Genomic DNA, 12,764 nt, shown 5'->3' with positions numbered 1-12,764 from the left:
ATAGCCCATCCAACTACCTCATCCCCATACTGTATTTATTTATTTATCTTGCTCCTTTGCACCCCAGTATCTCTACTTGCATATTCATCTTCTGCACATCAATCACTCCAGTGTTTAATTGGTATATTGTAATTCATTTGCCACCATGGGCTATTTATTGCCTTACCTCCCTTATCTTACCTCATTTGCACACACTATTTCTAGACTTTTTCTACTGTATTATTGACTGTATGTTTGTTTATTCCATGTGTAACTCTGTGTTGTTGTATGTGTCAAACTGCTTTGCTTTATTCTTGGCCAGGTCTCAGTTGTAAATGAGAACTTGTTCTCAACTAGCCTAACTGGTTAAATAAAGGTAACATTTTTTTTAAAATAAAATCATACTCACCAAAAGGCTTTTCATCCTCTGATCATTTCCGAGTCAACACTTTTAATAGTTGTAAGATCATAGCAATTACACAGTAGATACGGCTCAAAAACACACTGCAACTATACTTAATGTGAATGTATAGTGTGAATATCAGTGCTTTACCATCTAAAAATACTTTAATGGGAAGCTTCAAATTAATTTGGCAATTTTTGCGTTCTGAATTACAATGAGGATGGTTGAGGCTTTCTGGGTTCGGCCCATGCTTAGCCCCATCTCTAATTCTCCCTCTCTCGTCATCGTGATATTTTCACCGGTAGTACTACAGGTTAAAGGAGAAATAATTTTTTTTTTGGATCATAGCTTTTAAGTGAAATTAAGCAGTGCCAGAGAGCTCATACTGCGCTGGAAGAAGAAAGTCAACATTCCCCAAAACTAAAACCCCCATATTTTCAGATGAAAGGAACTACACCTCCCTCTCTCTCTCTCTCATTATTTTGGCAGTTACCTGTATATTAAATGGACAAAGTAATATAATGGGCATAGGGATAGAAAGGTCAGATATGTACAGTATGTTTGATGCATATTAATGTTACATCTTTATTTACGTACAGTATCTGAGCACAGAGATCCACTCAGCTGGATAGAGGTAAAAAGCAAAGAGAGCTCTTGGTGTCCCAGGCTAAGAAAGGCCTGGTGGTCTCCATAGCAACCAACATGTGATGTCCTCTCAGGTCTAAAATACAGAAATGACATTTAAAAGTGTCCTTGTGTATGTAAATGAAACACATTTGATCAATTTCACCGTGCAGCATTACTCTCCAAAGTTGTTGGGACATTATTTTATGAAAACCCTGCATTTTATGTTTTCAGTTAATACAGTACGTCAGGGTTTGAAGTTGCTTTTCTGTAGAGATTGTCCACGATTTGTGCAAGGTATTGTTGATTGGTGAGACTTTTCACTTTGCACAGGTATAAAAGAACAGCACACCATTACTTGGAGGTAAATATTCACAACTGTCAATCCTCTCTAGTTCATGTCAAGATATGTCTTACAGACACCTGGGAACATTAGCACTGAGTCAGTCTGATTAGTCAGCGCTTGTCTATTTGTCATAACAACAAAATGAGTATATATAGAATATATCTCTCCAGCACAGCCTCATCATTCCCTGTGAAGGACGTATGGGAACATCAACAGGGAATCAGATTCATCACCACCACGCACATCTATTTTTATGAACTGTGGCTCGGAACAATCCCACCGATGTTTATAAATGCCCCTCTGTGCTGTCTAAACTCCATTATTGCCTGTTGCAGGGCTGATTCACACAGTACATTAAAATAGGCACGGATTTCACTTTATCATTTCTGGCCTTGATGTCACCTGCTGTGTTTACAGATCTAGACCACACCGGTACTGAATAGAAAGCAGCAAAGCAGCACTGTTGAAAACCAAAATAAAAACCTCATCGATTTCCACATGGCCCTCTGTAGTAAAAAAGGCAATTGGATTAAGATTTATTCCATAATATGTTTAAAGGCCTCGGCGGTTCAACATTATCCAGGAATTCAATTGTATATCTGTGGCTGTTTGATTTATGGCTACTGCTTTAGTTGTCTGATGACAATGAAAACCCTGATTGTAGTGCTTTTTCCCCCTCTGGCCATCGGTATAATGCACACCACCGCCGCACAGGAGAACCTTTAAGGTTTGAGATATAAAAATAAAAGACACTTGGGTCCCCACTATGGAACACTGGGATAATAGCTCAGAGATGAACTACCTACCAAGGGACTTCAACACTTGGGTAATGCCTAACAACCTAGATCTCAACGTGGGGATAATTGGTTTCAGTTAGGTATTATTTATCTTGTGTTAGTATGTATGGCTCGCAGAAGGCTGCTATCTGCTGTGTCATATAGGCCTGATAATACCTGAGTCATGATTGGTCCACTATGGTAGGAATAGGATTTTGTATGAATATTTATCTAATTTAAATAGAATTTCCTTCAACAGATGTGGGTTGGTTGTACAGACATAGAATAATGAGAGTGTTCTAATATGAACCACCCTATCCCTTGGAGGGGGAAGTGATATATGGAATGGACACTTGTGGAAAAGGCTGCCATGTACACTAAAGAAAAATAAGATATGGTAAATGTTCAAGTCACTTAGCATTGTCTGTTTGATCTAAGAGAGATGTTTGATCTAAGAGAGAGCCCAGCTTGTGAGGAATGGAAGGAATATGTCAATACAGTGTGGAAATGCATTTTACCACATCATTCTTCTGGGAATTAAAATGACTGGATCACAATCTATCCCAAGCAGCATGCCAGCTTTGCCTACAGAGACATCCGTGTAAGCAATCCTCATCGGAACATGAAGGCTTCTGTAACACCACCAGAGCCAAAAAGATAGGCCTACAGTAGTGTAGGATCCGGTATCTCTACTGGAAAGCTGAACAAGGACACATATTGGTTTTCACAGCATTATGAAAATAGTATTTGTCGCTGTCTTTCTCGGACACATAGAGCTGTCAGAGAACAGTGTGGTTCAGAGCCCATTCAGCCACAATGGATTATCTGAACACCCTCTTTTCATGTCACCCATTTCTAATGGGGAATTGAATCTGGGTGTGGGATTGCTTTCAGAGCCACTGCCTGGTGGAGTGTGCACTTTATCGCTCTATAGAAAGCGATTAGATGCATCTAGGACAGCGACTAAAGGTTCCTTAGATGGTGAGTTTCTCCTGATCCCATGGAAAAAGGTTAAAGCTGTCTGTCAAATCTGTGGTAGCTTTTAAGACTGGTGTATATCATAGTAAAAGTAATGTCTTCCATGTCATCAAGAGCTATATATGCTTACTTTATTAGAAAATATATAATATTAATATATTTCATTGAGCGTTATGTGGGTTAGTGTAGGATGTAATGTTCTCTTTGAAATTAGTGTTAGACGGCAGCTAAGTCTAGCTTTTCAAAGCCTGATTGTCTCTCAATCCTCGGGGCGTCGACTTTGACAGAGAAGATAGTGCCTTGATTGGCCACATTTGTCTCTGAGCATTCTTCTCCCTCCCTCCCAATTACAAATTTTCATATTCATCTCCTGCTCGCTGCATAATAAGAGGCAGATTGAGAGTGGTAGCTCAATGTGAGACAGATTATGCTTAATTATGGACCGTGCACTGTGGATGTTCTTTTTCTTCAGGCCTGCAAGATGTTCACATCTGAAATAGAAGCAGACATGACCAAAGCCACCAGTACAGTCATTAGTTGTTGCATTCCCTGGTGAGATATGTCCCCATTCACCACTCATAGAAATCAGGGGGAGCCAGACACTTTTTATTGCTCTAATGTGTTGTCTCAGCTCTGGGAAGACGAGTAAACAGAACAAAAATGCAGAGAGAGGACTCAATAAATAATTGGGCGGGAATGAAATGAAATGTTCCCTCCAAACGAGGTTGCAGGGGAATTAGTGGAAGATGGATAGCTCTTCCTCAATGTTCTTCCTGGCATCAAACACTAAGTTGAAATGCCTTTCGAAAGTTTTCCTGGTGGAAAACATATGAATAATCTTTCATTTGCATTGTGGAGAAAGGAAAATAAAATACTGGCATTTTATTTTTGTTGTGGTTTCATATTTGATAACAGAAAGCAGCATTCTGTAATGTTTTTTTAAAAATGTAGTGTCATTTCTCATGAGCACAGGCCAGGGGGATGTGAAATGGGTAAATGCTTGAAAAGATCAGTTGGCAGCAGGAAAAAATAATGTTTGGAAGGTTGGAATTTTTCTCCCTGCTAGCCATAAAACATTTTAGTTGAAGCATAAAAACAACAACAAGATATTAAGATTAGATGAGGCATTTACGGAGGTGCATCAATATATCTGCAACTTGTGCCATGATGCATTAGTAAGCCATTAAAGTGTTATCTGAATTGATTTAGACTATTACGAGGACATCATCTTCACACACAAACACACACACACACTAATGCCTGATGGAAATGATAATCACACCGTCTCCCCCATGCCTCAGATTGCTGTGGCACTGCTATTTATCTCGTCATAAGTTTCTTTGAGGGATCATTAAACTGGGCTTTGAGTTGAGGGATTAAGCAGTGAATCATGTAGCCAGTTCCATCTGTTGGCCTGCTTAATCTGGGCATATGGACCCAAATACATATGGCCAACACATATTTTTCTTTGCTAATCGTCCCGAGCCACGAAGAGAGGGATGTACTTAAAACAAATTGATACATAGCAGAGAGGGAGAGAGAGAGATGGAGAGAGAGAGATGAGATTTTGGTAAATCTGATCATCTCTCTCAGTTCTCTTGGCATGGTTATTATCACATTTGGTGCAGGTCTGATTTATCATTCCATTTGGATGCGTGTGTGTCCAAAACAAACACACACACACAGTAAGTGCTCGCTCTCTGAAGAGGAGCCCGACTGAATCAGCATGCACCGGCACACACCACCGAGCATTGTGCTCTAGAAAATTGCTTATCTTTTTGACATTGAAGAATTGTGATATTTTTGTTTTCTTCTGAAGAAAAGCCAGTGGAAGGCAGTCACATATCATCTATTGGATATCTGATATGAACAAAATGGCGGATGAATTATGGGAATACAAAGAAGAAAAATATGATACTGGCATATTATTTTATACTCATGTTGGGTATAAATTGGTGGATGCAGGACCTGTTACTGATAAATAGCAGTCTACCATTCCTCTATAATCTATAACTGATGTAATAACGTAACCAACTAATCAGAGGCAAATCTACTTTTAGTAACAGATGCATTCCAAATCTGTTATTTTGAGAGTCTGTTTAGAGTCACGATAAGAAAAACACTATTCTTCATAGCCTGTGTACTCACACCACCTGCTGTTTTCATCTGCATATGAATACCATTTTATTAAAACCCTTTAAGACCTTTTATTACCTGTTATCTTACCAGAAACGTTGACAGAGAACACTCATTTACATGTCCCCTTTGTTACATTACATTATAGTCAATTAGCAGATGCTCTTACCGAGAGCAACTTACAGGCACAATTAGGGTGAAGTGCCTTGCTCAAGTGCACATCAACAGGTCAAATCATCACACTATCATGACTGCTAACCAATCTCTCAATCGCCTGTAAAAGTAGGCAAATGTACAATGCATGCATGTGACTTTGGACACAATCCAAATACTGAAGTGCAGAGAAAGAAAAAAAGTCTGATGGTAATAGCATGCTGAACACGGCCAATGAAAGGTGTTACCCCGAGCTATGCACAGGGAGATTGAACCCAGCTGATCGACTCTCTGAGAATTGGAAGTAAGTAATAGGTCATCAAAAGAAAGGAGGACCAAGGAGCTCTTGATGAAGAGTGCTCCTTTCTTTTTGATGACCAATTTAGCCCTTTTACCAAAGAGCACCTTCTATCTACAAAGACCTACTATTGTGTTCCCTAGCAGCGCTTTCCTTCCTTCCTTCAATTTGGGCCCAAGGACATATTCATAGCTCAATCATGATGAGGGTAGGGGAGTCTAGGAGAGGAAAATACGTCTTGGTGGTGTAAAGCATGCTTTAGAGGTCGTTATAGGACAGCAGAATTACTGGTTGCATATATGCAATCAGCATGTACAATGGAATTTGAATTGTCTGTTGACGACATGGTATTGACACATAATGCCTAGAACAATATTCCTGCGTTTACACAAGCGGCCCAATTCTGATCTTTTGCCACAAATGTTTTTCTTTTGACTAATTGGGAAAAATACAACAATTGAGCTGCCTGTGTAAACACAACTATTGTCTGGATAAGAGAATGTGTCGTTTCATATCCTGCTTTATATTTACAGCACATACTTATACTGTAGGTTTCTTTGTACACGTGCCAACTATTTCAGAAAATCAGTTAATGAATGATAGACTAGGTAATTGAGTCAGACTTGATTTGTTTTACTAATGTGTAGTGCTATTTTCCCTGGGCCCTGTGTTAACCTGCATTTAGCCTTCATCTGTTATATTTCTACCCCAGTGTCGAGAGACAATAGAGGATAAAGTCCAACGCTAAACCACGGGGCCGTTTCACTGGGGTCGTTTCAACACTTTGACTTCCTCATTGACATTGATCCAAAGGACGGGGTTGCAGCAAATGAGAAAACTGAGTAGGGCTGCTGCTGGATCGTGAGCCAAACACAGTGGAGAGATAAGCACAAATTGGACCAGAATGTAGCTTTCTTCATTTTGCCCTTCCTATTTGTCTTTCTCTCTCTCTCTCTTTATCTCCATCTCTCCCTCACTCGTGCTTAGACAATTGCCCATTGACAGACACGCACACACAGACGCGCACACACACACACACACACACACACACACACACACACACACACACACACACACACACACACACACACACACACACACACCACACACACACACACACACACACACACACACACACATACACACAAAGACGCACACACACACACTTTCATATACAGAAGCTCGCATATACACACACAGTATACAATTACACACCCACGCACATAATGGACACACACACAGACACACAACCATGCAAGTACGCTACCTATCTCATGAGTGATTTCATGTGGAGACTTAATATGCCTCATTATCTGCCCTACTTTACCTTCAGATTTGTTGATGCAAAACCAGACACAATGCAATTTGTATACATGTGTTCCCATCCCCTTGAAGAGCGGTAATTAGAAAGCGCTTAGATGCTTTTCAAAAGGCTGAGAGAGCGAGATTCACCTGTCATGGAGCCACAACACCTCCATCAAGGGCTGTGAGTGTGTGTGTGTGTGTGTGCTATCGTGCAGGTGTGGGTGCTTTCGTGCAGGTGTGTGTGGGTGTGCATGAGTATGATGGGGTAGATGGGGGGGAAAAACCTGCTTCAAAATTGAATTAACGGCCAGTGGTGTCTCTCCCAAACAAATGTGGTCTCTCATAAAATCCTCTTACGTTGCAGGAGGACCCTGTTGAATGAGATTTACAAATCTGTCTGACTACCAAGGTGTCAGAATCCAAATTGTTCTGGTACCCAGCACGCAGTATGTGAGCCAGCCTCATGCAGGTAGACTTAATTGTACATGGATACCTAGCCTACCGCTTCCAGCTGCCAAGTGACATTTTTATTACAGCACCGTCACCCTCCCCCCATTCAACGTGTAACAATTGTTTTGCGGGCCTGTGTTGCTAAACATGCAAAGTGTAAGCTGTCTCAGGGGAAATTAAAAGGACAACCGCTCCACCAGCGGGATTATTTCAGACAAAGAATAAAAAATCAAAGATTTATAGCTGGGGGGATATTTATATATCAGACGCCCCTGACCTAGGCAGGGCCAGTCACGGCACATCATACTGCGTCAAACACACATGGAAAAGGCTGATTATGTAATAGCTACGCCATTGTTAAAATGAATAGCAGGGAGATAATACTGAGTAACGCCTGGACTACTGTGCAATGTAATAGATGTACAAGCCTTTTCTTATTTGTTGGATCACATAGTAAACTCTTTAGTAGTTGCCCTAGCCATAACCCAGGGTAATAATATTAGTATATCAGCAGTGCTATTACAGATACTAGACCATACCATTTACACAATAGGTCAGAATTGATTCCAAATCAAATCAAGATCATACACAGATTTGCAAATGTAATCGCAGGTGGAGCGAAATGCTTGTGTTCCTAGCTCCAACAGTGCAGTAATACATAGCAATAAAAAGCAATACACACGTAATCCCCAACAGATTTTACTAAAGAAATGAAGAAACATCAGAATGTTTAATGGTGTGTAAATACAGTATGGACAGTATAATAGAAGAAAATTATTTATAAAGCCCTTCTTACATCAGCTGATATCTCAAAGTGCTGTACAGAAACCCAGCCTAAAACCCAAACAGCAAGTAATGCAGGTGTAGAAGCACGGTGGCTAGGAAAAACTCCCTAGAAAGGCAGGAACCTAGGAAGAAACCTAGAGAGGAACCAGGCTCTGAGGGGTGACCAGTCCTCTTCTGGCTGTGCCGGGTGGAGATTTTAACAGTACATGGCCAAGATGTTCAAATGTTCATAGATGACCAGCAGGGTCAAGTAATAATAATCACAGTGGTTGTAGAGGGTGCAACAGGTCAGCACCTGTTCATAGCCAATCATTCAGAGTTAGAGACAGCAGGTGCGGTAGAGAGAGAGAGAGTCGAAAACAGAAGGTCTGGGACAAGGTAGCACGTCTGGTGAACAGGTCAGGGTTCCATAGCCACAGGCAGAACAGTTGAAACTGGAGCTGCAGCATGACCAGGTGGACTAGAGAGAGCGAGAGAGAGAGAGAATATACTTAAATTAAGACAGGAGAAATACTCCAGATATAACAGACTGACCCTAGCCCCCTGACACAAACTATTGCAGCATAATTACTGGAACCTGAGACAGGAGGGGTCGGGAGACACTGTGGCCCTGTTCGACTATACCCCCGGACAGGGCCAACCAGGCAGGATATAACCCCACCCACTTTGCCAAAGCACAGTCCCCACACCACTAGAGGGATATCTTCAACCACCAACCTATTACCCTGAGACAAGGCCGAGTATAGCCCACAAAGATCTCCCCCACGGCACAAACCCGAGGGGGGTGCCAACCACATATGCAGTGGGTCAAAGAGTATGTAAACATTATTAAAGTGAACAGTGTTCCATGACTCTATGTATATAAGGCAGCAGTCTCTAAGGCACAGGGTAGAGTAAAGGGTGGTAGCCGGCTAGTAACAGTGACTAAGGTTCTGGGCAGGGTACTGGGTGGAGGCCGGCTAGTGGGGACTGTTTAACAATCTGATGGCCTGGAGATAGAAGCTGTTTATCAGTCTCTCGGTCCCAGCTTTGCTGCACCTGTACTGTCTCCACAGATGGTAGCGGGGTGAACAGGTCGTGGCTTGGGTGGCTGAGGTCCTTGATTTGTTTTGTGTGGGATATCTATAATAGACATTTGAGTGCAATTCATATGTCTATGAGAATCTAGGTCTATGATTTGGGATTCGATTACAGATCCAGGCTTTTTGCCTGAATGCAGGACCCAGATCTGGGTTGGGTTTGATGATGATCATTTATTACTTAGCAAACACAATCAGGACCTACAGAGAATCAGCGATAGCCCACAGCCATGCTTGGCATTTGCCTTGATTAGATAACATGGTGTCTCGATGGCAGGAGATCATGTTCACTGGCAGTTTTCTGCTTGAGGCAGAGCTAAATCAGCTAATTCAATGTCATTACCGAGTACCAAGTGCTTCTAGGTTTTTTCTCTTACTTAGTGATGGCAATACAGCAGTTTCCTTTCAATAAGGATGTGATCACAATTTACTTATGCTCTTGTGATAACATTGCCACTAACTATTGTGAACATTAACTAAATAATCCAATGCCGTTTTGGACGTTAGACGAGTATGGCATTTGTGACATCACGTCAACTGCGAAGATGCTTGCTATAGCAGGTGCCAATTGTAAAATGACCTTACATTTTGATGTTGCTGTTACATAAATGGTTGTCATAATGCCATCAATGAATATATTAAGACATAAGCATTTACCTATGCTGTTTTTCTTGTAGGGAGTTTGCGCGTTGGAAGGTGAGGAACACAGCCATTGAGAGGAGGGACCTGATCCGGAACCCTGTGCCGCTCATGCCAGACTTCCAGCGCAGTGTCCGGTTGCTAGGGCGACGACCCTCCACTCAACAGTTCATCGACACCATCATCAAGAAGTATGGAACCCACATCCTGATATCCGCCACCTTGGGAGGTGAGAAAGCATATATCTACTTCTACTTTACTAAGACAACGGTGGTGGGCCACAAAAATGGCTCCCGGGCTACTCCTTATTGTGGTTGGTTCGACAATTTTCCCCCCCCATTACCTTATTTGGGCGAAGTGCTGTTATATACGTACAACGTAATGTCCATTGTTCATGCCACCTTCTTGATGGGAAAATAATGGGAAATAGATGGGATATCAATTGGTAAATTGGTAGTTTTGACAGTCAAATGAGCTTATGTATGGCTGGTAATAATAGAATGGTAACCCCTCTAAAACATGCACGGGTTCTTCTCATGGTTCTGTCCTGTTAAGATAGCATTTGAGGTGGTTTCATCTGATTCAACATTTTATCTCAACCGGTCGCTGACGATTTTGGAGCTCATGCATTTTACAGGCAAGGGCCTGCTTTAAAAACATATATTTTCTGTTTAAATCTAGGATTTCACTTGAATGTCAAACAGTCAGCTTCAATAATTCAGTTAAAGTGAAAGTGGGGGATTTCATAGGTAGAAATTTTGAGTTGCAATATCATATACACAAGCCTGCAAGGTGATTTCCCCTAACACACTCATTATGGAATTCAGAAATGTAATATTGTGGTGAAATATGATGCTTAGGTAAAATATAAATACGTTCAAAATAAAACCATCTCCAAGGAGGATGATTCACTACTACCACAAATGCAGACGTTATTAAAGGTAATGATATAAGGAATCTTGACACAAAGAACTGATTGCAATGTTGCAGGATATCTTTATTTCTCTTCTCTCTGTTTTCTTTCTCTCTCTTCCTCTTTCTTCTCTCTCTCTCTCTTCCTCTTTCTTGTTTGTGTCTCTTTCTTCAATTCTCAATCTTTCTTCCCCCTCTCTCTCCCAACTAACTAAGTTTCACCATATCATGTTTAACCTTGAAGGCATTTCAGAGAGTTATGGCCTAGAAGTCACTCATCTTAATCTCTGGGTTGCACATTAAAGAAACACCATTATGTGAGCCGATAAACCCAGAAACCAGGAGTGTACTGATAGCTGGCCTGCAGGCCCACAGCTATTACATCTAAGGTGATAAAGGAGTACAGAAAAGACGATGTTCTCTTCGTCAGACTCACTTTATGAGCTAAAAGGAGTCTCTGTTTAATTGGAAAAATAGGTCTGTCTGATGGCCGGCCCCATTGAGAATGTGTGTTGGTGTGTGTCAGTGCATGCATGTATGTGTATGTGCATGTGTGTTTGCAGGTCTGCAGACACTTTTGAACACTGCACATGTTGCCATTGTGCAGTATAATAGTATAATGTAATATATCCTGTAACCCACACAGGTACCATTAACTCCACAATAGAGTACCTATGTCTAACAATTCCATTGCTTTTAAGCACCAGTAGGCACTCCTAGCACCAGACAGCAGACGGTGTTAATGATATACAGGCAAATCAATACCTTCCCCTCATATATTGCTTTTATATATCCATCATCTTGTATTATTTCATTACAGTAGCCAATAAAATCGGGGCCCTGTATGGCAATAATGTATATCCATAAAAATGAAAATGACATCATTGACCATAGACTGAGACAGAGCTTTAGAACGCTGAAGGCTCAGCTATAGGTATGAATCAATTTAGTCATTATCGAGGCACAGCGCCAAAGAGCTGCCCCAGTAAAATGTAAGACAATGTATTTTTATGAAAAGATCACCCACAAAGATAAAATATAGCTAAGCCGGCTGGGCCTGACTTTACTGGGGCAAAAGCAGTAAAGTCACATATTTATGTACAGTAGACCTACTTCCACATAAGCCAGAGAGGGGCAAAGTTATAGCGATAGAGGGTTAATGTTGTATCATTATCCTTGTGCAGTAGGTCAAGGGTGTGTGCGTAACCTTCCTTCCCCCGGGGAAGAGCAGGGAGAGTAGGGAGAGAGTGGGGCCATCCTCCTTCCATGCAACGGTACTGCTGTTTCAACCAGACATGAGACATTGGGACTGACTGTCGCCCCCCCCCCCCGGTCACAGCCACCACAAGCTAAGTGACCAATCCCAATGCATCGCCAAGGGCCAAATAACCAATCACGATGCGGGGGGTCGTGAACATATGTGACATGTTCTTGAATGAGTTCCAGACAACTTGGCTTGTATGCTCTTTGAATGGCAAGGAGAGGGCGGCGGAGGGAAAATGAGCTGTTCAACCTTTACGAAGTGTCAACAAACAGGCGTTGGCATGCGTACACTTACAGTAGATCACAGAGTCATTGTTTGTTGCTGTGTAAAGGTTCAGGGCTTTCTGCTGGAGTGTTCGCTTCTTCCCCTGCGGTATCAGGATGTTTACTTCTAAAGGTCATTCCTTCGGTGTGAAAGCAATCCACTCACTTACGCCCTTAACATATTCAACCTTTATAAACACATAATATGGAGTTATTAGGGGGATAATAAACAGTTTTGGGTGACATTTTGATGTATAAATGGCAGTTGCAGTCACTCCAGACATGATTACAGTGACATTATAGAGATGGCTTGGAAACTTCAGTAATATTTGTTGCCTAACGATATGATATACTTTATTGTCCATTTACATGG

General features: G+C 41.5%; 1 protein-coding gene across 1 annotated transcript in view; it reads left to right on the top strand.

Annotated features, from left to right (window-relative positions):
• Positions 1-12,764, top strand: part of brinp1 (BMP/retinoic acid inducible neural specific 1) — a 127,934-nt gene that overhangs the window by 59,955 nt on the left and 55,215 nt on the right. The window contains exon 3 of the mRNA XM_014128697.3: positions 9,991-10,181. Coding sequence (XP_013984172.1) covers positions 9,991-10,181 — 191 coding nt within the window. The remainder of the gene's footprint in view (positions 1-9,990; positions 10,182-12,764) is intronic.

Source organism: Salmo salar, chromosome 11 (genome assembly GCF_965601325.2).
Source record: "Salmo salar chromosome 11, fSalSal1, whole genome shotgun sequence".
Taxonomy (NCBI): domain Eukaryota; kingdom Metazoa; phylum Chordata; class Actinopteri; order Salmoniformes; family Salmonidae; genus Salmo; species Salmo salar.
The sequence above is the reverse complement of the archived record's forward strand: the minus strand, read 5'-3'. Positions and strand labels throughout refer to the sequence as shown.